This window comes from Oncorhynchus masou, chromosome 31 (assembly GCF_036934945.1).
Source record: "Oncorhynchus masou masou isolate Uvic2021 chromosome 31, UVic_Omas_1.1, whole genome shotgun sequence".
NCBI classification, from domain to species: Eukaryota; Metazoa; Chordata; class Actinopteri; order Salmoniformes; family Salmonidae; genus Oncorhynchus; species Oncorhynchus masou.
The window spans coordinates 92781664-92808256 of NC_088242.1; the positions used below are offsets into that span (position 1 = coordinate 92781664).

General features: G+C 44.1%; 1 protein-coding gene across 4 annotated transcripts in view; it reads right to left on the bottom strand.

The window, feature by feature from the left end:
- Positions 1-26593, bottom strand: part of LOC135524755 (guanine nucleotide-binding protein subunit beta-4) — a 49870-nt gene that overhangs the window by 8959 nt on the left and 14318 nt on the right. Inside the window, exons 1-7 of one of the 4 annotated variants that reach the window (XM_064952558.1) lie at positions 25907-26137; positions 6300-6383; positions 5971-6009; positions 3789-3895; positions 1803-1866; positions 390-552; positions 71-137 (exon numbers count right to left, since the gene is read on the bottom strand). In XM_064952558.1, coding sequence (XP_064808630.1) covers positions 71-137; positions 390-552; positions 1803-1866; positions 3789-3895; positions 5971-6009; positions 6300-6356 — 497 coding nt within the window. In that variant the 5' untranslated portion in view covers positions 6357-6383; positions 25907-26137. Of the gene's footprint in view, positions 1-70; positions 138-389; positions 553-1802; positions 1867-3788; positions 3896-5970; positions 6010-6299; positions 6429-25906; positions 26138-26593 lie in introns of those variants that run through there. The other 3 variants (XM_064952556.1, XM_064952559.1, XM_064952557.1) reach the window with 3 other exon arrangements.

Below are 26593 nucleotides of genomic sequence, written 5' to 3' on the forward strand. Positions count from 1 at the left end.
AGTACTTGAGTACCCCTGATCTAGAGAGTCAAGTTGTGTTCTTCCTCCCACACTACATCAATAAACTCACCAGGTTGTGTCCCCGGAACTAGTGACAATCTGGTTGTCATCCAGGAAACGACAGCAAGACAAATAGCCTGAAAAATAGAGGTTGAAAATAACCATTTCGGGCTAAATACGCAGTATTAACATCAATACCATATTATGTCATTACCGCTACATTTCATAGCGGTTCTCAGAGCATCCTTTTTAAAATGAAATGTTCTTAGTATAAGATAAACTGGGCTTGAACCAATCAAAGACGTTGATGAGTTGAAATGGTTCCATTTCCTCTCTAAAATGGCAGTATTCCGCCTCTCTAAAAAAAAGAAGCTTTCTCCAGTGTGTACCTGTGTGTCCGGGTAGCTCGCGGGTGACGCGCACGTTTCCCTCGCGGGTCTTCAGGCTGTAGATAGAACAGATGTTGTCCAGGCCTCCGCACGCCACGTAGTTCCCAGAGGGCGCGTAGGCACAGGTCATCACCCAGGAGGAGCGCAGCGGGATGGCATGCATCTACGGAACACACACACACACATTATTGTTTAACGCTTGTTAGCACCAGGGCTGAACAAACGAGAATTCTGTCCATTCAGAAAGGACCAAATCCTAACTTGAGCTCTGCACACATAACCTGTATTGTGGCATCCAAAGTCCAAGTTCAAGTTATGGGTTCAGATCTTATGTTAGGATCCATCCTGAAGTGAATTGACATTCAAATTCGGGAATAGAAATATCCTAGAAAATATAGAAAATAAGGAGGCAATTCTTTCAGACAAATTCACTTTTTTATTTAACCTTTATTTAAGTCAGGGCGAATTTACTTCCTGATATGACCGAATTGGAAATTGAGTTGAACCCAACCATGCTTAACTTAATCACTCAGGAGTAGAACGTAAGACAGTATGCAGAAAAGAACCAAGGACAACGAGGATAGCAAGGAGGTATTTTACTGGTGTCCGTTTGTCTTTGATGTTATGCAGGTGCAGTATAACGTCTCACTATGTGAGAGAGGTTACACAGGTGCAGTATAACGTCTCACTATTTGAGAGAGGTTACGCAGGTGCAGTATAACGTCTCACTATTTGAGAGAGATTAAGCAGGTGCAGTATAACGTCTCACTATTTGAGAGAGATTACGCAGGTGCAGTATAACGTCTCACTATTTGAGAGAGATTACGCAGGTGCAGTATAACGTCTCACTATTTGAGAGAGGTTACACAGGAGCAGTATAACGTCTCACTATTTGAGAGAGGTTACACAGGAGCAGTATAACGTCTCACTATTTGAGAGAGGTTACACAGGAGCAGTATAACGTCTCACTATTTGAGAGAGGTTACACAGGTGCAGTATAACGTCTCACTATTTGAGAGAGGTTACACAGGAGCAGTATAACGTCTCACTATTTGAGAGAGGTTACGCAGGTGCAGTATAACGTCTCACTATTTGAGAGAGGTTACACAGGAGCAGTATAACGTCTCACTATTTGAGAGAGGTTACACAGGAGCAGTATAACGTCTCACTATTTGAGAGAGGTTACACAGGAGCAGTATAACGTCTCACTATTTGAGAGAGGTTACACAGGAGCAGTATAACGTCTCACTATTTGAGAGAGGTTACGCAGGTGCAGTATAACGTCTCACTATTTGAGAGAGGTTACGCAGGTGCAGTATAACGTCTCACTATTTGAGAGAGATTACGCAGGTGCAGTATAACGTCTCACTATTTGAGAGAGGTTACGCAGGTGCAGTATAATGTAAGGCTTACCTTGTTAGTTGTGTAACTGTCCCAAATGATTAATTTGCCATCTTGGGAGGCGCTTACAAGTAACCTAGACGACAGAGAGTATGGTTTCATTATATTGAAGGGTTTGACCTGTCATCACATCACACTGGCATACAAAAAAAAGCAATGGAGCTAGTTAGAGGACAGCTAATGCATGCATAACTAATGTAGCCAGAAAACCTTCTGCTTCCAAAGCAGTTTAAATACGGTGTGACTCCGGAGACCTCTACTCCCCCCCCCCGCCCCCACACACTCTGGTGGGACACCCCACATGCCAGGATCGCTGTACGAGCCTTCCAGGATAGCCACCACTTTGGATGAGCCATTTCATGTAATATTAATTGCCTCAGTTATCTAAAAGGCGCTACAGTCGAGAGGGGAGACAGGAAGAGAAAGAGAGGGAGAGTGAGAGAAAGGTGGAGAGACGGGGGAAGGAAACCAATAGAGCGACAGAGGAAGAATAGAGAGGTAATGATAGAGAAAATTAGGGACAGAAAGAGATGGAGACCCCCCCATTTCCCTGCCACCCACTGTCTGTGTTTCCATCTCTCCAGTGATAGGAAGTGGGTTGTCCTGTCCCTGTCCCCCCCCCCCATCTGAAGCGAGCCAAGCGCTCAATAAAGGGAGAGCTGTGCTGCTAAAATGTCAACTACTGTATATAAAATAAACACAGGCTGTTTGTCCTCCAGGTGGTTCACTCAGAGTGCAGATGCACAAATCGGATGTATTTGGGAGCTGTACGAATGAGCACCGGTAAAACATACATACTTGTACTCCAATGGCTCAGATTTAAAATCAGAGTATCAATTTGAAATCAGTCGATGTGACTGTACCAGTCCGCATGGCAACAGTACTGTGATTGGTTAAAAATGTGCCTCTGCTCCATGTGGCGTAGTATTGAACTAGTAGCACATAGCTAGTTATGGATTCAATCCAGTTCTAACAGTGAAAGGAACTTTTGACTTTCTGTCCAAAACCCACAGGACACAAGCAGCCAGTGCTTAAGAATATGTAGTTTTAGTAGTGGTGATAGTAGTGGTGGTAGTAGTAGTAGTGGTGTAGTATAGCAGCCATAGTGGTAGTAGTATATTAGTAGTATAGTAGCAGTAGTGGTACAAACTAGTAGTAGTACTAATAATAATACATTTCATTTCTATAGTGCTTTTCATTAGAGTTACCTCATAGGACTTAGGCAAAAATAAAAAGGACAAAAACATTTAGAATCAAGGGAGATAAAATATCAGTATCAATAGAAGTATAGTAGTAGAAGTATTGTAGTAGTATAAATAGTGTAGAAGTAGTAGAAGTATTATATAAATAGAAGTAATGTAGTAGTAGAATGATTATGTCAATAGAAGTATAGTAATAGTAGTAGTATAGTAGAATATTATTAGTGTAGTAGTAGAAGTATAGTAGTAGTATAAGTATAGTAGTATTTTATAAGTAGTAGTATTGCAGTAGTAACAGCGTAGTAGTATTGTAGAAGTATTATGTCAATATAAGTATAGTAGCCGAATAGAAGTAGTAGTATAGTAGTAGTAGAACTATAGTAGTAGTACAAGTATAGTAGTAGTATAGTAATATTAAAGTATAAGTATTGTAGTAGTATAGTCTAAGTAGTGTAGCAGTATAGTATAAGTATTGTAGTAGTAGTAGTACTATGGTATTGGTAGTAGTAGAAGTATAGTAGTAGAAGTATTGTAGTAGTAGTAGTAGTAGTAGTATAATTATTGTAGTAGTAGACATATTGTTATTGTAGTAGTAGAGGTATTGTAGTAGTACAAGTATTGTAGTGGTAGTAATAGTAGTAGTAGTACTATAAATAGGGTGGTAGTAGTAGTAGTAGAAATATTGTAGTAGTAGTAGTAGTAGTAGAAGTATTGTAGTAGTAGTAGAAGTATTGTAGAAGTAGTATTGTAGTAGTTGAAGTATAGTAGTACTATAGTATCAGAAGAAGCATTGCCGGACCTGGAGTCGGTGCCCCAGTGCATTGCATAGATCTTGGCGAGGTGGCCCCTGAGAGTACGCCGCGTCCTCATCTGTATCCGGCCCACTGAGTCCAGACCAGCTGTGATCTGCCAAGACACCCAAAGGAAACATCACCAGCATAATACACCACAGCCTTTCAGAAACTTCAGTCTGGAGTTCAATCCATAAAAGTCAATGTTATTTCATAGCCTAATAGCCACGCCATTTGTTTCATAGCTATTTGAGTCTTAGCTTAGTGGTTAATATTCAATCAAAACGGATACAGGGTCTACATGGTAAGACTAGAAACACCCTGGGATTTCAGATGGTCAAGAGGCTCAAATTCAAGCGTAACAATGTACTTCCTTATCCTGAAAGCTGCTTACTGGTTGCGATTGGAAGGATACCAACAGGTCATGTATATGTAGATGGTCGTAAATGTTTGGCGTTAACAAGCACACAAGATAGCTTGATCCAAGTTGTAACATGCACTTATTTCTATATACAGTTGAAGTCGGATGTTCACATACACCTTAACCAAATACATTTAAACTTCGTTTTTCACAATTCCTGACATTTAATCCTAGTAACAATTCCCTGTCTTAGGTCAGTTAGGATCAACACTTAATTTTAAGAACGTGAAATATCAGAATAATAGTAGAGAGAAGGATTTATTTCAGCTTTTATTTCTTTCATCGCATTCCCAGTGGGGCAGATGTTTACATGCACTCAATTAGTATTTGGTAGCATTGCCTTTAAATTGTTTAACTTGGGTCAAATGTTTCGGGTAGCGATCCACAAGTTTCCCATAATAAGCTGGGTGAATTTTGGCCCATTCCCCGTGACAGAGCTGGTGTAACTGAGTCAGGTTCGTAGGCCTCCTTGCTCACACCCGCTTTTTCAGTTCTGCCAACAGATTTTCTACGGGATTGAGGTCAGGGCTTTGTGATGGCCACTCCAATACCATGACTTTGTTGTCCTTAAGCCATTTTGCCACAACTTTGGAAGTGTGCTTGTGGTCATTGTCCATTTGGAAGACCCATTTGCGACCAAGCTTTAACTTCCTGACTGATGTCTTGAGATGTTGCTTCAATATATCCACATAACTTTCCATCATGATGCCATCTATTTTGTGAAGTGCACCAGTCCCTTCTGCAGCAAAGCACTCCCACAACATGATGCTGCCACCCCTCGTGCTTCACGGTTGGGATGGTGTTCTTCGGCTTGCAAGCCTCCCCCCTTTTCCTCCAAGCATAATGATGGTCATTATGGCCAAACAGTTCTAGTTTTGTTTTATCGGACCAGAGGACATTTCTCCAAAAAGTACAATCTTTTTCCCCATGTGCAGTTGCAAACCGTAGTCTGGCTTTTTAATGGCGGTTTTGGAGCAGTGGCTTCTTCCTTGCTGAGCGGCCTTTCAGGTTATGTCGATATAGGACTCGTTTTACTGTGGATATAGATACTTTTGTACCTGTTTCCTCCAGCATCTTCACATGGTCCTTTGCTGTTGTTCTGGGATTGATTTGCACTTTTCGCACTAAAGTGCGTTCATCTCTAGGAGACAGAACGCATCTCCTTCCTGAGCGGTATGACGGCTGCGTGGTCCCATGGTGTTTATACTTCCGTACTATTGTTTGTACAGATGAACGTGGTACCTTCAGGCGTTTGGAATATGCTCCCAAGCATGAACCAGACTTGTGGAGGTCTACAATTTTTTTTCTGAGGTCTTGGCTGATTTCTTTTGATTTTCCCATGATGTCAAGCAAAGAGGCACTGAGTTTGAAGGTAGGCCTTGAAATACATCCACAGGTACACCTCCAATTGACTCAAATTATGTCAATTAGCCTATCAGAAGCTTCTAAAGCCATGACATAATTTCCTGGAATTTTCCAAGCTGTTTAAAGGTACAGTCAACTTAGTGTTTGTGAACTTCTGACCCACTTGATTTGTGAGACAGGGAATTATAAGTGAAATAATCTGTCTGTAAACAATTGTTGGAAAATGACTTGTGCCATGCACAAAGTAAATGCCCTAACCGACTTGCCAAAACTATAGTTTGTTAACAAGAAATTTGTGGAGTGGTTGAAAGAAATACGTTTTAAATGACTCCAACCTAAGTGTATGTAAACTTCCGACTTAAACTGTAAGTAAATGTGTAATCTCAATTTGTTGAATCCTTTACCTGTGAAAGAGTGGAGTCACTACAGGCTTTCCTAGCATCCTGTAAAAAAACAACATGGCAAAGGTCAGAGTTTTGAGAGACTGAAAGGTGCTAACATATAAGGTGCTAAGGAAACAGAGTATATCAGACAGCAGTTCCAGTATGAATATACTATGATTTGAATGGCTGAAAGATAGATGCCAAGGAATGGCATCGAATGCTTATCTGAAACATTATTCTGCAAAGATCTTTACGGTTTAGATTTCTCGAGTCAAGGAATCAGAGACACACACACACACACACACACACACACACACACACACACACACACACACACACACACACCATACCCGGATTTGATTGCGTAGTTGCTCTGCTTCCTGCCGTAACTGTTCCAGCTCACTCATTGTCCCTCTGTGATGTGTTCAGGAATACTGGGTTTGTAAAAAAAAAAAACACACACACAGACGAGTTGATACCTGCAAAACACAGAGACAAACTTTCAGAGGAGCACTTCCCTTGGCTCGAATAAACACGGACATCCTGTGGATGGGGCTGCTTTGGCCTGAGTGGAGGGGAAATAGCCTGTACCCAGATACAGACAGCCTGTACCCAGATACAGACAGCCTGTACCCAGATACAGACAGCCGGTACCCAGACACAGGCAGCCGGTACCCAGACAGCCTGTACCCAGACACAGACAGCCTGTACCCAGACACAGGCAGCCTGTACCCAGACACAGACAGCCTGTACCCAGATACAGGCAGCCTGTACCCAGACACAGGCAGCCTGTACCCAGACAGCCTGTACCCAGACACAGGCAGCCTGTACCCAGACAGCCTGTACCCAGACACAGGCAGCCTGTACCCAGACAGCCTGTACCCAGACACAGACAGCCTGTACCCAGACAGCCTGTACCCAGACACAGGCAGCCTGTACCCAGACACAGACAGCCTGTACCCAGACACAGGCAGCCTGTACCCAGACACAGGCAGCCTGTACCCAGACACAGACAGCCTGTACCCAGATACAGACAGCCTGTACCCAGACACAGGCAGCCTGTACCCAGACACAGGCAGCCTGTACCCAGACACAGACAGCCTGTACCCAGACAGCCTGTACCCAGACACAGGCAGCCGGTACCCAGACACAGGCAGCCTGTACCCAGACACAGGCAGCCTGTACCCAGATACAGACAGCCTGTACCCAGATACAGACAGCCTGTACCCAGACACAGGCAGCCTGTACCCAGACACAGGCAGCCTGTACCCAGACACAGACAGCCTGTACCCAGACAGCCTGTACCCAGACACAGGCAGCCGGTACCCAGACACAGGCAGCCTGTACCCAGACACAGGCAGCCGGTACCCAGACACAGGCAGCCTGTACCCAGACCCAGGCAGCCTGTACCCAGACAGCCTGTACCCAGACACAGGCAGCCGGTACCCAGACAGCCTGTACCCAGACACAGGCAGCCGGTACCCAGACACAGGCAGCCTGTACCCAGACACAGGCAGCCGGTACCCAGACCCAGGCAGCCTGTACCCAGACCCAGGCAGCCTGTACCCAGACAGCCTGTACCCAGACACAGGCAGCCGGTACCCAGACACAGGCAGCCTGTACCCAGACCCAGGCAGCCTGTACCCAGACAGCCTGTACCCAGACACAGGCAGCCGGTACCCAGACACAGGCAGCCGGTACCCAGACACAGGCAGCCTGTACCCAGACCCAGGCAGCCTGTACCCAGACACAGGCAGCCTGTACCCAGACACAGACAGCCTGTACCCAGACACAGGCAGCCGGTACCCAGACACAGGCAGCCGGTACCCAGACACAGGCAGCCTGTACCCAGACACAGACAGCCTGTACCCAGACACAGGCAGCCGGTACCCAGACACAGGCAGCCTGTACCCAGACCCAGGCAGCCTGTACCCAGACACAGACAGCCTGTACCCAGACACAGACAGCCTGTACCCAGACACAGGCAGCCGGTACCCAGACAGCCTGTACCCAGACACAGGCAGCCTGTACCCAGACAGCCTGTACCCAGACACAGGCAGCCTGTACCCAGACACAGGCAGCCGGTACCCAGACACAGGCAGCCGGTACCCAGACACAGGCAGCCTGTACCCAGACCCAGGCAGCCTGTACCCAGACACAGGCAGCCTGTACCCAGACAGCCTGTACCCAGACACAGACAGCCTGTACCCAGACACAGGCAGCCGGTACCCAGACACAGGCAGCCTGTACCCAGACCCAGGCAGCCTGTACCCAGACACAGACAGCCTGTACCCAGACACAGACAGCCTGTACCCAGACACAGACAGCCTGTACCCAGACACAGGCAGCCGGTACCCAGACACAGGCAGCCGGTACCCAGACACAGGCAGCCGGTACCCAGACACAGGCAGCCGGTACCCAGACACAGGCAGCCGGTACCCAGACAGCCTGTACCCAGACACAGACAGCCGGTACCCAGACACAGACAGCCTGTACCCAGACACAGACAGCCGGTACCCAGACACAGACAGCCGGTACCCAGACACAGGCAGCCGGTACCCAGACACAGGCAGCCGGTACCCAGACACAGGCAGCCTGTACCCAGACACAGACAGCCTGTACCCAGACACAGACAGCCGGTACCCAGACACAGACAGCCTGTACCCAGACACAGACAGCCGGTACCCAGACACAGGCAGCCTGTACCCAGACACAGACAGCCTGTACCCAGACACAGGCAGCCGGTACCCAGACACAGGCAGCCTGTACCCAGACAGCCTGTACCCAGACACAGGCAGCCGGTACCCAGACACAGGCAGCCGGTACCCAGACACAGGCAGCCGGTACCCAGACACAGGCAGCCTGTACCCAGACACAGGCAGCCTGTACCCAGACACAGGCAGCCTGTACCCAGACACAGGCAGCCCAGACCCAGCCTGTACCCAGACACAGGCAGCCGGTACCCAGACACAGGCAGCCTGTACCCAGACACAGGCAGCCGGTACCCAGACACAGACAGCCGGTACCCAGACACAGGCAGCCTGTACCCAGACACAGGCAGCCTGTACCCAGACACAGGCAGCCGGTACCCAGACACAGGCAGCCGGTACCCAGACACAGGCAGCCGGTACCCAGACACAGGCAGCCTGTACCCAGACAGCATGTACCCAGACAGCCGGTACCCAGACACAGGCAGCCGGTACCCAGACACAGGCAGCCGGTACCCAGACACAGGCAGCCGGTACCCAGACACAGGCAGCCTGTACCCAGACAGCATGTACCCAGACACAGACAGCCGGTACCCAGACACAGACAGCCGGTACCCAGACACAGGCAGCCTGTACCCAGACACAGACAGCCTGTACCCAGACACAGGCAGCCTGTACCCAGACACAGGCAGCCGGTACCCAGACACAGGCAGCCTGTACCCAGACAGCCTGTACCCAGACACAGACAGCCGGTACCCAGACACAGGCAGCCGGTACCCAGACACAGGCAGCCGGTACCCAGATACAGGCAGCCGGTACCCAGACACAGGCAGCCGGTACCCAGACACAGGCAGCCGGTACCCAGACACAGACAGCCGGTACCCAGACAGCCTGTACCCAGACACAGACAGCCTGTACCCAGACACAGACAGCCGGTACCCAGACACAGGCAGCCGGTACCCAGACACAGGCAGCCTGTACCCAGATACAGGCAGCCTGTACCCAGACACAGGCAGCCGGTACCCAGACAGCCTGTACCCAGACACAGACAGCCGGTACCCAGACACAGGCAGCCGGTACCCAGACACAGGCAGCCTGTACCCAGACACAGGCAGCCGGTACCCAGACACAGGCAGCCGGTACCCAGACACAGGCAGCCTGTACCCAGATACAGGCAGCCTGTACCCAGACACAGGCAGCCGGTACCCAGACACAGGCAGCCTGTACCCAGACACAGGCAGCCGGTACCCAGACACAGGCAGCCTGTACCCAGATACAGACAGCCGTTACCCAGACACAGACACTACTAGGGGAGGCCCGGTTCTTCAATCCCCTCTCGTCTGGTTCAAAAGGCCATAGACTCTGACTTTTTCCACTCAATCTGGCCTGGTGTTTTGCACTGTGCTGCTTTAGCTCCATGCCCGGCAATTGATTGTTTGAATGTGATTTGATGTGCAAATGAAGGGTGTTACTGTACTATAACACTAGGCTGTGTGTGTGTGTGTGTGTGTGTGAGACCACTTCCTTTACCTAGGGGAGCCTGAATGTGGGTCACAGAGGACTCTTCAGAATGTTTGGAGCACCAGGCCCCTTTCATTTTTGCAGCATTCTATCCAGAATCAAATCAATCAAATGTATTTATAAAGCCCTTTATTTACATCAGCCGATGTCACAAAGTTCTATACAGCCTAAAACCCCTAAACAGCAAGCAATGCAGATGTGGTGCAACACAACCCTGGATTAGTGTTTAAGTTCCATTTCGATAATTTAGCAATTAGTCTGCTAGAGAATTTATTTGTTCCACATTGGAAAATAAATAACATTTGTGAGAGAATGTGCAAAGCTGTCTACAAGGCAAAGGGTGGCTACTATGAAAAATCTCAAATATAAAATAGATTTGGATTTGTTTAACACTTTTTTGGTAACTACATGATTTCACATGTGTTATTTCCTAGTGTTGATGTCTTCACTATTATTCTACAATGTAGAAAATAGTAAAAATAAAGAAAAACCCTGGAATGAAAAGGTGTCCAAACTTTTGACTGGTACTGTGTACCATATACACAGTGCCTTGCGAAAGTATTCGGCCCCCTTGAACTTTGCGACCTTTTGCCACATTTCAGGCTTCAAACATAAAGATATAAAACTGTATTTTTTTGTGACTTTTTTTTTTGTCACTTTTGAATGCTGGCGGTGCTTTCACTCTAGTGGTAGCATGAGACGGAGTCTACAACCCACACAAAGGCTCAGGTAGTGCAGCTCATCCAGGAGGGAACATCAATGCGAGCTGTGGCAAGAAGGTTTGCTGTGTCTGTCAGCGTAGTGTCCAGAGCATGGAGGCACTACCAGGACACAGGCCAGTACATCAGGAGATGTGGAGGAGGCCGTAGGAGGGCAACAGACATGACAGAGTCTGGAGATGCCGTGGAGAACGTTCTGCTGCCTACAACATCCTCCAGCATGACCGGTTTGGCGGTGGGTCAGTCATGGTGTGGGGTGGCATTTCTTTAGGGGGCCGCACAGCCCTCCATGTGCTCGCCAGAGGTAGCCTGACTGCCATTAGGTACAGAGATGAGCTCCTCAGACCCCTTGTGAGACCATATGCTGGTGCGGTTAACCCTGGGTTCCTCCTAATGCAAGACAATGCTAGACCTCATGTGGCTGGAGTGTGTCAGCAGTTCCTGCAAGAGGAAGGCATTGATGCTATGGACTGGCCCGCCCGTTCCCCAGACCTGAATCCAATTGAACACATCTGGGACATCATGTCTCGCTCCATCCACCAACGCCACGTTGCACCACAGACTGTCCAGGATTTGGCTGCTTCAGTCCAGGTCTGGGAGGAGATCCCTCAGGAGACCATCCGCCACCTCATCAGGAGCATGCCCAGGCGTTGTAGGGAGGTCATACAGGCACGTGGAGGCCACACACACTACTAAGCCTCATTTTGACTTGTTTTAAGGACATTACATCAAAGTTAGATCAGCCTGTAGTGTGGTTTTCCACTTTAATTTTGAGTGGGACTCCAAATACAGACCTCCATGGGTCGATAAATTTCATTTCCATTGATAATTTGTGTGATTTTGTTGTCGGCACATTCAACTATGTAAAGAAAAAAGTATTTAATGAGAATATTTCATTCATTCAGATCGAGGATGTGTTATTGTAGTGTTCCCTTTATTTTTTGAGCAGTGTGTGTGTGTGAGCACACACACACACACACATACACGCACACGCACTACAAGTCAAGGCTCTGCAGGGTCCTTGCTTCACCAGGTGTCCGGACTGGTGTTTGATATATATATATATTTTAATACACACCTACTGTATATTCACTTGAATGCCACTGTACGTACAACCTTCTTATTCCAAAACTATTCGATTCCAAGCTCTATTTAAGACTGTTTGCCATTCTATTTCCACTGCAGAATACATGTAAAAATATGTCTGCATCAGATAGGAAGCGCACTGACAAAGGTAAGACAGCGGAGAAAGCAACACTTCTGTCTGGGAATGCTGTTTCCGTCATGACACATGCTGAAGCAAGCCCCCTGCAGAGCCTTTGACGTCAGCTTACCGGTGACTTGCTGCTACCTTACACTATAAAGTAGCTTACATGTCTCACTGGCCAACATATAAGCTCATTCCATTTGAACCATTAAGCATAACATTATGCACACATGCTTAATTAAACATATTTGCGCCTGTGAAATGCAAAATAATTAATTCAATCCTCAAAAATGGAACACTACATTTCTAGAAAGACAGACTTCAAAAGTATGCCCTAAAAAGGTTAAATCTGGAATGTTTACTTTTGTAATCTACTCAAATGACACATTTCTCGAACAAGGCGTTAACCCCCAACAACTGCTTCTCGGGGGCAGATAGTGATTAAGGCAGTCCCCCCGCACCCCTCTGATCCAGAGGGGTTGGGTTATACCACATCCTATATGTATACCACATCCTATATGTGGAAGACATTTTGGTTGAATGCATTATTGTGCAACTGATTAGGTATCCCCTTTGCCTTTCCCATTTCCATTTATGAGGCTCTCTCTGATTCTAATAACCCATATTCAGTGGTGGTGGTGGACTGGGAGTAGGGCTGGGCGGTATACCGTCTTTTACTATATACCGGTATTGATGCACGGACCGGTTTGTGTTTTTACCTTCTATAAAAGGTATTTGAATGTTTGGTTTCTTAAATGTGATACGCCGTGTGTAGTTCTCTCTCTCCTCTAGCTCTCTCGATGTCGCTTTCCACACAGACCTAGCCCTGCCCACAGACCTAGCCCTGCCCACAGACCTAGCCCTGCCCCGTCACGTAACGAGCGCATTTGTTGTCGCTCGACTACAAGACACTTGGGTTCAGTCTGCAGCATCTGCAACAATGTTGATGACTAGGATGCGGTTTCCACTTTGCTTCTTAATATAAATCCACAAGCATTCTATAATTACACTTAGTTCGTGTTTCTTACATCTGCGAACAGCTAGTTTGTCTTTTCTTAGCAAGTTGTGGCTAAATCGTGTTAGGTGCTAATGCTAATCGCTAGGTAGCTAGCTCATAAATGTACTGCGTCAGACCATTTACATTACATTTACATTTAAGTCATTTAGCAGACGCTCTTATCCAGAGCGACTTACAAATTGGTGAATTCACCTTCTGACATCCAGTGGAACAGCCACTTTACAATAGTGCATCTAAATCATTAAGGGGGGGGTGGTGAGAAGGATTACTTATCCTATCCTAGGTATTCCTTGAAGAGGTGGGGTTTCAGGTGTCTCCGGAAGGTGGTGATTGACTCCGCTGTCCTGGCGTCGTGAGGGAGTTTGTTCCACCATTGGGGGGCCAGAGCAGCGAACAGTTTTGACTGGGCTGAGCGGGAACTGTACTTCCTCAATGGTAGGGAGGCGAGCAGGCCAGAGGTGGATGAATGCAGTGCCCTTGCTTGGGTGTAGGGCCTGATCAGAGCCTGGAGGTACTGCGGTGCCGTTCCCCTCACAGCTCCGTAGGCAAGCACCATGGTCTTGTAGCGGATGCGAGCTTCAACTGGAAGCCAGTGGAGAGAGCGGAGGAGCGGGGTGACGTGAGAGAACTTGGGAAGGTTGAACACCAGACGGGCTGCGGCGTTCTGGATGAGTTGTAGGGGTTTAATGGCACAGGCAGGGAGCCCAGCCAACAGCGAGTTGCAGTAATCCAGACGGGAGATGACAAGTGCCTGGATTAGGACCTGCGCCGCTTCCTGTGTGAGGCAGGGTCGTACTCTGCGGATGTTGTAGAGCATGAACCTACAGGAACGGGCCACCGCCATGATGTTGGTTGAGAACGACAGGGTGTTGTCCAGGATCACGCCAAGGTTCTTAGCGCTCTGGGAGGAGGACACAATGGAGTTGTCAACCGTGATGGCGAGACCAAACGTGGCTAACTATACAGCCTGATACCAGTGATGGGGTAGGCCTAAATCAGTAGGTTGTTTGTGCAACAGTGTATTCTAAATCAAAGAGGAATAGGTGAAGCATGAATATGTTAGCTACATGAAGTACCTAAGAGAAAATGTTTAATGTAGCCAAAGATGATAGGGTCAACCTAGGAAACACTGACCAACACCTTGGTTCCTACCCTGTCACAATAACTCCTCCCTGGCATTTTTCATTCGTTGTCATTTCAAATATTGTACTCAAAGTGCCCACTATTATCTTCTAACTATAGAATTAGAATAATTGTAACGAGTGCGCTGAGAGTCGGGAAGCAAGTTTAGGGAGTGAGTGATTTAATCAATAAACAAAACGAACCATAAAACAAGAAAACACAAACAATGCACAGACATGAAACAGAAACAATGATGCCTGGGGAAGGAACCAAAAGGAGTGACATATATAGGGAAGGAACCAAAGGGAGAGACAGATATAGGGAAGGAACCAAAGGGAGTGACATATATAGGGAAGGAACCAAAAGGGAGTGACATATATAGGGAAGGTAATCAGGGAAGTGATGGAGTCCAGGTGAGTCTGACGACACGCAGGTGCGCGTAATGATGGTGACAGGTATGCACCATAATAAGCAGCCTGGGGACCTAGAAGCCGAAGAGCGAGCACAAGTGACAAAAATCATTATTTTTCCATGATTCCAACAGTTCACCCAAGTGTTTTGATCAAAATCAGAAGTCAAATCACAAATGCAACATTTGGTTAAAAATAAGCCCTAGATTTTTTGCCCATATCTTGCAGCCCTACATGGCAGTAAGGAAAATATCTCAAATGAATGCAGGAAATAAAGAAATTTATGAAAATGTATACAATTATTTTTGATTGAAGCTTATTTGAACAGTAGAAAACAATCAGAATGGAGAAAGACTCGTTGAAATCACTTAGAATGTACAGTCGTGGCCAAAATTATTGGCACCCTTGCACTTTTTTTTCTCGAGTAACTCAATTTTCACCTAAAAATAAGTTGAAATTGAACAAAGTATTTGGTCTCCACAATTCTTTATTTCACTGTTAATATTACAGAACCGTTGTTATGATTCAGAACTTAATATATCCATTTAAATCCAAAAATAAACAGACAATGGCACTGACAAAATTATTGACACCCTAAACTTAATGTAAAGGCATAGCCTTTGGTAAAAATAACTGCAATCAAGTGTTCCTATTAGAGGTCGACCGATTATGATTTTTCAACGCTGATAACGATACCGATTATTGGAGGACCAAAAAAGCCGATGCCGAGTAAATCGGCAAATTTTTATTTTATTTATTTGGACACGCTAGATAAACTAGTAATACGCTAGAAAAACTAGTAATATCATCAACCATGTGTAGTTAACTAGTGATAATGATTGATTGTTTTTCATAAGATAAGTTTAATGCTAGATAGCAACTTACCTTGGCTTACTGCATTCGTGTAACAGGCAGTCTCCTTGTGGAGTGCAACGAGAGAGAGGCAGGTCGTTATTGCATTGGACTAGTTAACTGTAAGGTTGCAAGATTGGTTCCCCGAGCTGACAAAGTGAAAATCTGTCGTTCTGCCCCTGAACGAGGCAGTTAACCCACCGTTCCTAGGCCGTCATTGAAAATAAGAATGTTTTCTTAACTGACTTGCCTAGTTAAATAAAGATTAAATAAAAGGTGTAAAATAATAATATATATATATATATATATATATATATATATATATATATATTTTAAATATATTTTTTTTTTTTTTTTTTTTTTTTTTAAATCTGCCAAATCGGTGTCCAAAATTACCAATTTCCAATTGTTATGAAAACTTGAAATCGACCCTAATTCAACAGCCATTCCGATTAATCGGTCGACCTCTACTTCCTATAACCATCAATGAGCTTCCTGCACCTCTGTCCTGGCAGTTTGGACCACTCCTCTTGGTCAAACTGCTCCAGTTCTCCCAGATAAGAAGGGTGCCTTCTCCTAACTGCTGTTTTCAGATCTCTCCACAAGTTTTCAATAGGATTTACATCTGGACTCATTGCTGGCCACTTCAGAACAGTCCAGAGTTTTGTCTTGAACCATTCCTGGGCTCTTTTTGAAGTGTGCGTGTGGTCATTGTCCTGCTGGAAGACCCATGACCTTCGATGGAGACCCAGCTTTCTGACACTGGGTCTGACACTGCGCTCCAAAATACCTTGGTATTCTCCTGATTTCATGATGCCATGCACAAGTTCAAGGCACCCAGTGCCAGAAGCAGCAAAGCAACCCCAAAACATCACAGAACCTCCTCCATGTTTTACTGTAGGGAAGGTGTTATTTTCTTTAAAAGCTTCATTTTGTTTTCTGTAAACACAGAGATGGTGTGCTTTACCAAAAAGCTCTAATTTGGTCTCATTCTGTCCACAGGACATTCTCCCAGAAGGACTTTTGGCATGTTCAGTTGTGTTTTGACAAATTACAGTCGGGCTTTCTTATGTCTTTCTCTCAGTGGTGGGGTCCTCCTGGGTCTCCTACCATATAACCCCCTTTCATTGAGTTGGCGACGGATGGTGCGAGTAGACAATGTCGTAACTTGTGTCTGAAGGTCAGCTTGAATCTGTGTGGCAGTTGACCGAGGTGCTTTCTCCACCATTCAAACAATCCTTTGCTGCAATCTTCCATCAAGTTCTCTTGCAGCCATGTCCAGTGAGGTTGGATACAATGGCATTGGCCTTAAACGTCTTCATAACATTACGTACGGTGGAAACAGGAACATCAAGGTCTCTGGAGATGGACTTGTAGCCTTCAGATTGTCCATGTTTGGCTACAATCTTGTGTCTGACCTCCTCAGATCATTTTCTGTTTTTCTTTATTTTGTCCATGCTCATTGCAGTACACAGTGACACAAAAACAGGAAAATTTGTCCTTTTCTCTACTCAAACTGGTTGAATATGTGAATTTAAAACTGCAGGCGCCTTCAACTCCCCATAGGTGGGTTCAATTCCAAAGTGAATGAGAATCGCCTGCTTGAAATCTCATTATTTCTAAAACTACTTCTAAAAGGTGCCAATAATATTGTCCGGGACATTTTAGGATTTCTTTTAGTAAATTATTCAGATTGTTTTTGTTTTGTTCAACTGCACACCAAAGACATACATATGTGGATACCAAAATATGTTTTAATTTCAACAATTTTCTAGACAAAATGATGCATTATTTGAAAAAAGTACAAGGGTGTAAATATTTTTTCCACGACTGCATGCGTTGCACCCAAGGCCCATGCACTACTCATGAAGCAAATTTTTTACTCTCATTATTCAAAAACATAAAAATACCTTCAAATACTGTAAACATTTCAAAAAATGAGGCCTCACAAGTGGCGCAGGGCTCTAAGGCACTGCATCGCAGTGCTAGAGGCATCACTACAGATCCGGGTTCGATCCCAGTGCAGCTGGCTTCCAGGTTAAGTGAGCAGTGTCAAGAAGCAGGCAGCTTGGCGGGGTTGTGTTTCGGAGGACGCATGGCTCTTGACCTTCACCTCTCTCGAGTCTGTACGGGAGTTGCAGCGATGGGACAAGACTAACTACCAATTGGATATCATGAAAAATACAAAAAAAGTACAAATTTTAAATGGTTTAATAATAAAAAACATCATATGATGTTTTGGCCATATCACCCAGCCCTAAATGAGAGGCCCAGTGAATGGCACAGAGACGGTGATGACAATGTGGAGTTCTGCACTGGCTCCCTGTTGTTTAGTGCTTGGCACCACCTCAGAATGCAGGCCCTAAGTCTGGCCATGGATGGAAGGCTCTACAACAGCCACCACCTGCCCACCTGCCCTGTTCAGCACTATTGTAACCAACGCTGACACACACATGCATAAATGAATTCCCAATTCAACATGTGAAATAAACAAACATGTGCATGGACACACAACACACCCACAAAATAATGCCTCTCACACACACACACACACACACGCAATGTCTGCTGGGTTAAAGTCACTGGAAATTCAACAAGATGTCCTCAAAGCACATTCTGTTGTAATATCACATGTAGCTTTGGTTTCCAGGCCTCAATTCAACTTCTAGGCTTCACTTACAGTTGAAGTCGGAAGTTTACATACACCTTAGCCAAATACATTTAAACTCAGTTTTCACAATTCCTGACATTTAATCCTAGTAACAATTCCCTGTCTTAGGCAGTTTGGACCACCACTTTATTTTAAGAATTATGAAATGGCAGAATAACTAGTAGAGAGAATGATTGATTTCAGCTTTTATTTCTTTCATCACATCCCCAGTGGGTCAGAAGTTTACAATACACTCAATTAGTATTTGGTAGAATTGTCTTTAAATTGTTTAACTTGGGTCAAAAGTTCCGGGTTGCTTTCCACAAGCCTCCCACAATAAGTTGGGTGAATTTTGGTCCATTCCTCCTTTTTTCCTCCCAACATAACGATGGTCATTATGACCAAACAGTTCTATTTTTGTTTCATCAGACCAGAGGACATTTCTCCAAAAAGTACAATCTTTGTCCCCATGTGCAGTTGCAAACTGTATTTTTTACGGCAGTTTTGGAGCAGTGGCTTCTTCCTTGCTGAGTGGCCTTTCAGGTTATGTCGATTTAGGACTAGTTTTACTGTGGATATAGACAAACACAGTGTGCTTAGATGAAGATTAGATCAAATTTTATGACCAATTTATGCAGAAATCCAGGTAATTCCAAAGGGTTCACATACTTTTCTTGTCATGGTAATTTGGTTGTAATGACACTACCCCTCGTGGGCACCATTGAATATTATTGGCTTTCAGTTTCACATCTTCACCACTGTTTAAACGTGCCAATTCCACCTTCTTTAAGCCTCTTTCTGACAAGACCTTCCACACTGAAGGTGTATACGAAGATTAGATGAAAGCCTGCTAGGGGCTATATCAAATGCTACCACGCTGAATCTTCCCTGACGTCCACATCCACTCCACAACATCAAAATAGCATTAATGGATTTTCAAGTTACACTTGCATCTGAAAATAGCCCACGTTCAGTTTGAATTTTGAACTGTATTATTATAGACCAATTCCCAGGTCGCGTCATGAAAAGTTGCGAGCGCAGTTCGTCATTAGAAACCTCTTTGTTTACCTAGCAGTGGATACAATCGCATGCAAATTCAAATGCAGATTGTGCAAGTTAAAACCTCTACAGGATTGGTGGGTCCCCCTCGGGATGGTTGAGCTAATGTAGGCTAATGCGATTAGCGTTGTAAGTAACAAGAACATTTCCCAGTACATAAGACATATCTGATACGGACAAAAAGCTTACATTCCTGTTAATCTAACTGCAGTTTCCAATTTACAGTAGCTACTACAGTGAAAGAACGCCATGCTATTGTTTGAGGAGAGTGTACAGTTATGAACTTGAAAGGTATGGTGTTACTACACCAATTAGACACATTTGGGCAGTCTTGATACCAAATTTTGAACAGAAATACAATGGTTCATTAGATCAGTCTAAAACCTTTCACATACACTGCTGCCATCTAGTGGCCAAAATCTAAATTCGGCCTGGGCTAGAATAATACATTATGGCCTTTCTCTTGCATTTAAAAGATGATGGTACAAAAACAAAATACAAAAGAACGGTTGGTTTTCTCTCTGTATTATCTTTTACCAGATCTAATGTGTTATATTCTCCTACATTCATTTCACATTTCCACAAACTTCAAAGTGTTTCCTTTCAAATAGTATCAAAAATATGCATATTTTGCTTCAGGTCGTGAGCTACTGGCAGTTAGATGATTTGGGTATGTCATTTTGGGGGAAAACTGGAAAAAAAGGTCCGATCCTCATTAAGAAACACGTGATCAGATGGTTATCGTCTACAACGTCACAGACATCAGAGGATTGATTACCTAGCATGCCAGTGAGGCGAGAAAATATCACAAATAGAGCTAGATAAAGCCAGACGAATAATAGACTTGCTAATAGCTATAGCCATCAGTCTTGCGCGTTTTCATGATCATCACATCATCACTCACTGTTCAGTTTGTCAAGCTATCCTGCTAGAGAACCTTAGATGTCGGGAAGTCCGCGCATCACTTGAAAAGAGCTCTATTGGGAGTACTGTTTGTGTGTCTCACCCAAACCCTCTTACGGTCACAAGGCCACTAACTTCACCTCTCCTGAGTAGATCACAATGTTAGACTTCACTGTAATCCTAAGGATTATCATGCTTTAGTATTATCTAGGGCTGTGACGGTCATGGATTTTTGGATGACAGTTATTGGCCAGCCAAATGACCGCAGTTCCTGTAATAACCATTCAAATATCCCCCCCACCCCCCCAAAAAATAGATATATAATATATAATACAACTACCATTCAAAGGTTTGGGGTCACTTAGAAATGTCCTTGTTTTTTAAAGCAAAGCCCATTTTTTGTCCATTAAATAACATCAAATTGATCAGAAATACAGTGTACAGTCGTGGCCAAAGGTTTTGAGAATGACACAAATATAAATTTTTACAAAGTCTACTGCCTCAGTTTGTATGATGGCAATTTGCATTTACTCCAGAATGTTATTAAGAGTGATCAGATGAATTGCAAAGTCCCTCTTTGCCATGCAAATTTACTGAATCCCCCCAAAAAAATTCCACTGCATTTCAGCCCTGCCACAAAAGGACCAAGCTGACATCATGTCAGTGATTCTCTCTTTAACACAGGTGTGAGTGTTGACGTGGACAAGGCTGGAGATCACTCTGTCATGCTGATTGAGTTTGAATAACAGACTGGAAGCTTCAAAAGGAGGGTGGTACTTGGAATCATTGTTCTTCCTCTGTCAACCAGGGTTACCTGCAAGGAAACACGTGCCGTCATCATTGCTTTGCACAAAAAGGAATTCACAGGCAAGGATATTGCTGCCAGTAAGATTGCACCTAAATCAACTATTTATCAGATCATCAAGAACTTTAAGGAGAGTGGTTCAATTGTTGTGAAGAAGGCTTCAGGGCGCCCAAGAAAGTCCAGCAAGCGCCAGGACCATCTCCTAAAGTTGATTCAGCTGCGGGATCGGGGCACCACCAGTACAGAGCTTGCTCAGGAATGGCAGCAGCCAGGTGTGAGTGCATCTGCACGCATAGTGAGGCGAAGACTTTTGGAGGATGGCCTGGTGTCAAGAAGGGCAGCAAAGAAGTAACTTCTCTCCAGGAAAAACATCAGGGACAGACTGATATTCTGCAAAAGGTACAAGGATTGGACTGCTGAGGACTGGGGTCAAGTCATTTTCTCTGATGAATCCCCTTTCCAATTGCTTGGGGCATCCGGAAAAACAGCTTGTCCGGAGAAGACAAGGTGAGTGCTACCATCAGTCCTGTGTCATGCCAGTAAAGCATCCTGAGATCATTCAGTGGGTTTGCTTCTCAGCCAAGGGAGTGTGCTCACTCACCATTTTGCCTAAGAACACAGCCATGAATAAAGAATGGTACCAACACATCCTCCGAGGTGCAACTTCTCCCAACCATCCAGGAACAGTTTGGTGATCCAGTTATCCAGCATGATGGAGCACCTTTCCATAAGGCAAAAATGATAACTAAGTGGCTCGGGGAACAAAACATTGATATTTTGTGTCCATGTCCAGGAAACTCCCCAGGCCTTAATCCCATTGAGAACTTGTGGTCAATCCTCAAGCGGCGGGTGGACAAACAAAAACCCACAAATTCTGACAAACTCCAAGAATTGTTTATGCAAGAATGGGCTGCCACCAGTCAGTATGTGGCCCAGAAGTTCATTGACAGCATGCCAGGACGGATTGCAAAGGTCTTGAAAAAGAAGGGTCAACACTGCAAATAGTGACTCTTTGCATCAACTTCATGTAATTGTCAATAAAAGCCTTTGACACTTATGAAATTCTTGTAATTATACTTCAGTATTCAATAGTAACATCTGACAAAAATATCTAAAGACACTGAAGCAGCAAACTTTGTGAAAATTAATATTTGTGTCATTCTCAAAACTTTTGGCCACGACTGTAGACATTGTTAATGTTGTAAATGACTATTGTAGCTGGAAACAGCTGATTTCTTTTCTAGAATATCTACATAGCGTACAGAGGCCCATTATGAGCAACCATCACTCCTGTGCTCCAATGGCACGTTGTGTTAGCTAATCCAAGTTTATCATTTTAAAAAGCTAATTGATCATTAGAAAACACTTTTGCAATTATGCTAGCACAACTGAAAACTGTTGTCCTGATTAAAGAAGCAATAAAACTGGCCTTCTTTAGACTAGTTGTATCTGGAGTATCAGCATTTGTGGGTTCAATTACAGGCTCAAAATGGCCAGAAACAAAGCACTTTCTTCTGAAACTCGTCAGTCTATTCTTGTTCTGAGAAATTAAGGCTATTCCATGCGAGAAATTGCCAAGAAACTGAAGATCTTGTACAACGCTGTGTACTACTCCCTTCACAGAACAGCACAAACTGGCTCTCACCAGAATAGAAAGAGGAGTGGGAGGCTCCGGTGCTCAACTGAGCAACAGGAAAAGTATATTAGTGTCTAGTTTGAGAAACAGACGCCTCACAAGTCCTCAACTGGTAGCTTCATTAAATAGTACCTGCAAAACACCAGTCTTAACGCCAACACTGAAGAGGCGACTCTGGGATGCTGGCCTTCTAGGCAGAGTTGCAAAAAAAAGCCATATCTTATACTGGCCAATAAAAAGAAAAGATTAAGATGGGCAAAAGAACACAGACACTGGACAGAGGAACTCTGCCGACAAGGCCAGCATCCCGGAGTCGCTCTTCACTGTTGACATTGAGACTGGTATTTTGCGGGTACTATTTAATGGGTGTGGGTGAAATAGCAGAATCCACTAATTTGAAGGTGTGTCTACATACTTTTGTATACAGTACCAGTCAAAGGTTTAGACACACCTACTCATTCCAGGGTTTTTCTTTATTTATTTAGACTATTTTCCACATTGTAGAATAACAGTGAAGACGTCAAAACTATGAAATAACACATATGGAATCATGTAGTAACCAAAAAAAAGTGAGATTCTTCAAAGTAGCCACATTTTCCACTCTCCTCCTCTCCTGACTGCAGGTGCTACATTGAAATAGAATGAATAGAACTGGCATCCTCATTCAAGTCAATGATGGCATAATGGGTGGACTGGCGGCCATTGCGAGTGTACCCATAGGAGCAAAGCAGGAAGTCAAAGTAGGAAGTAAAAGCAGGAAGAGTACCCATCAATATGTACTGTGATTTCTTTTTAAATATGAAACTCAACTGACATAACAGAGCCACATCAGTTAACCGGTAGACTCAGCGATATGACGTAAATGCAGAAAGCAAACAGCATTGTGGGTCACACAAAAATGAAGACCTTTGTAGTGCAAGGCTAGGCTAAACTTCTCAGCTGTTTTGGTCTGAACCTACCATGCTCTAACAGCGCGAAGCGAACCCAATGTACATGGCAGATACTGCGTGTGACTGTGTGGGAGCAAAGTCTTGCATCTCACTAATCTCAGTATCTGCGGCGCTGCTAGTGGCAAAGGTCATTTTGCTGTGTCTACCTTAAACATTACTTGAAATGACCATTTCTACATTAGCATGGCATGTAGACTGTTTGCTTACGACACCTTGTTTGTTTCAGCAAAGAAGCAACCAAGTTTAATCACATCAAGAATCCACGCTACCACAGAAACGGAATCAACCACACCAATGCCAGGCTGTCCCGTCTTCAGTCAGCTGTTCGTTCCACCCCCCCAAAAAAATCAAATGATATATACATTTTTTTTAAACATTTTATTATTACGGTTATGACCAATATTTTATTTTCATGACAGTTTTACGGTCTTCATTTATAACCGTCAGTTACACAGTTGTACGGTAATTGTGCCAGCCCTAAATGTATCCAGCTTTAAATTGAAGATTGGATTAATTTTCAAAGTAACATTGTCTCTGGTGAATTGGTATTGCTGGCTGAATAGGACTTATTCATGTGTAATGAATGGGTTTGATCTGATATGCGTTTTGTGTTAAACCACTGTAACAGGTCGGTCAAAAGCCATGGTTGTAAGAATGTTATTGTGAATGTTTGGAGTGGTAGATATTGGTCACGTCACACTGTGACAGAGTGTGATGTGAGTATGAAATGTCAGTCTTGGGGGAATTAAACAACATTTTGTGTGTGTGTGTGTGTGTGTTGTGTGTGAGCAGGTGCGGTGGTATACATGCATAAAAAATTTTAAACTAGGCAAGTCAGTTAAGAACAAATTCTTATTTACAATGACGACCTACACCGACCAAACACAGATGACACTGGGCCAATTGTTCACCACCCTTATGGGACTCCCAATCACAGCCAGATGTGATACAGCTTGGATTCGAACCAGGGACTGTAGTGACACATCTAGCACTGAGGTGCAGTGCCTTAGACCACTGCTCCACTCAGGAGCAATCTCCAATAGGGTGATGCATAGTTGCCAAGAGGTGGACATGACTTAAACCTGTGTGAAGACGAAAGGAGATGTGGAAGCCAGGTGACAACTTGTTCACTTCCTAGAATGACTATTCCAAACATCTGGAGAATTATATCACTCGAATTGACTGCCCAGATAGGCTAATTATTTCCCGGACAAGCTGAGTATTTACACAGTATTTACAAGTGCGGACATTAGGAAATGCATGAAATGCATGCAGTATAAAATAGATGCATATCAATCATGATCTTCATATCTTCTCTAATAAATCATTTGCCACTTATCGCATAGCCACTGTAACAAGATAAACCTTACTAAAACATACCCAGCATGTTTTTGTTCTATTGCCTACCCGTTCACAAACAGCTACAGTATTACAGGTCAAAGTTTACATACTATGATAACAGATAGTGGTAATGCTGTTTACAACACTGCATTACCTCAACTGGTCTTGTTTGAGGCCTTATTAAACATGTCATGATATTGTTTTAAACTGTATCATACTGCAGATGTACTGTATAAATAATAACTACAGCAAAAACAAACAGTGCGCTAGTTACAGGACTAGACAACAGGCGTATTGTAAGAAACTATAGGAAAATGGCTATCATTTTAATGCGGATTGTGGATACAATCAGAGAGATGGGATATATGAAAGTCCCAACTTTGTTACAATATTGTTACGTTGTAACAGCACCTCAACACTGAACCTGAAGGTTCTTCTCTGTTCTGACAGACTCTTGAACACGTGTTGCTTTGACAAAATGAAATATTGAGATATTTTATATCTCCAAAAACATATCAATGATCGTTGCAGGTATTTTCAAGACAAAATGTGCAGCAAATTAAGCAATATATGCGCCCCGTTACATTAGCAGGCTTGCTACAAGTTGCCGCTCAAATGAACAGAATGTCATCTATAATTGATATGTAAATAAAAAAATAAAAAGACGAAAAATGAATACCACCGGTATCTTGCTCTACATATCTGAATAAGGCTTCGTTATTATAATCGTGAATATAGTCTTATTAATCTATAGCCTACAGTAGGTCGTTTATTTCCGTCAGACGTGCAAGGCCGCGTTTCGATAACACCGAATCATCACCAATAAAAGCTTCGGTGAGAAAAACAGCAAGCCTTGAAAGATATATAAAGTAGCTATTATGATGAACACTATTCAATATATGGGGTTTTTAATGTATCAATTCATCTCTTAATGTTTTGAAACCTCAATGCAAAACAAAGGCCGACATCAAACCGTATTGTATAGGGTGTACTCAAAGCAGGAAATAAAAGCAAGAAAATGCCAAGAGGTTCAGCTCGTTTAGCACACGTTATTACCTGAAACTGGATTTTTTTGGGACTGTCCACGTCGTTCCAATCAGTGTCACGATAGTCCGTTTTCAAATGGCAAACATGGTCTCGGTTGTGAAAGAAATGTCAAGATAGCGGTATTAATTTTAAGACAATTTAACTGATTTAAAGGGCCAGGGACTCGCGCAACTCGGTCAGGATTTGACAGAATGTTCACCAACCAATCTAATCACCACACCCATGAGGAAACTGGGAACATGGCAACAGTGCGCCGAGGGGTGCACACACAGAGATGTAGTGTGTTTTAATATGACCTATTTCTAAAACATGTTCAAACGTATTCATAAGACACGTTTTTACATTTATTTCAGTGAGTTTGCTCTACTTACTTAAGTGTCCGTTTTTCTTGTACAATAATGAGCAAATCAATCGTGTCGCAATAGCTTTGTTTTACCCACAGGAAAATGGTATTGTCTTTCAGCTCCCTCAATAAAACGAAAGAACGGAGTTCATAAAACAAATAGGTACAATGATGTGCGTGAAAAGCTATTGCAGAGGTCTGGACACATTTGATATTATTTTCAAATGTTGAAGGAGCTTTAACCGCCGACTGCATTTATTATTCCTTCATCATGTTGTATCGGTTACAGCTGTGTCTCTTGAGCCACACAGTGGATTGGGAAGGGAAGTGTGCAGTAAGAGGACCGACAGAGT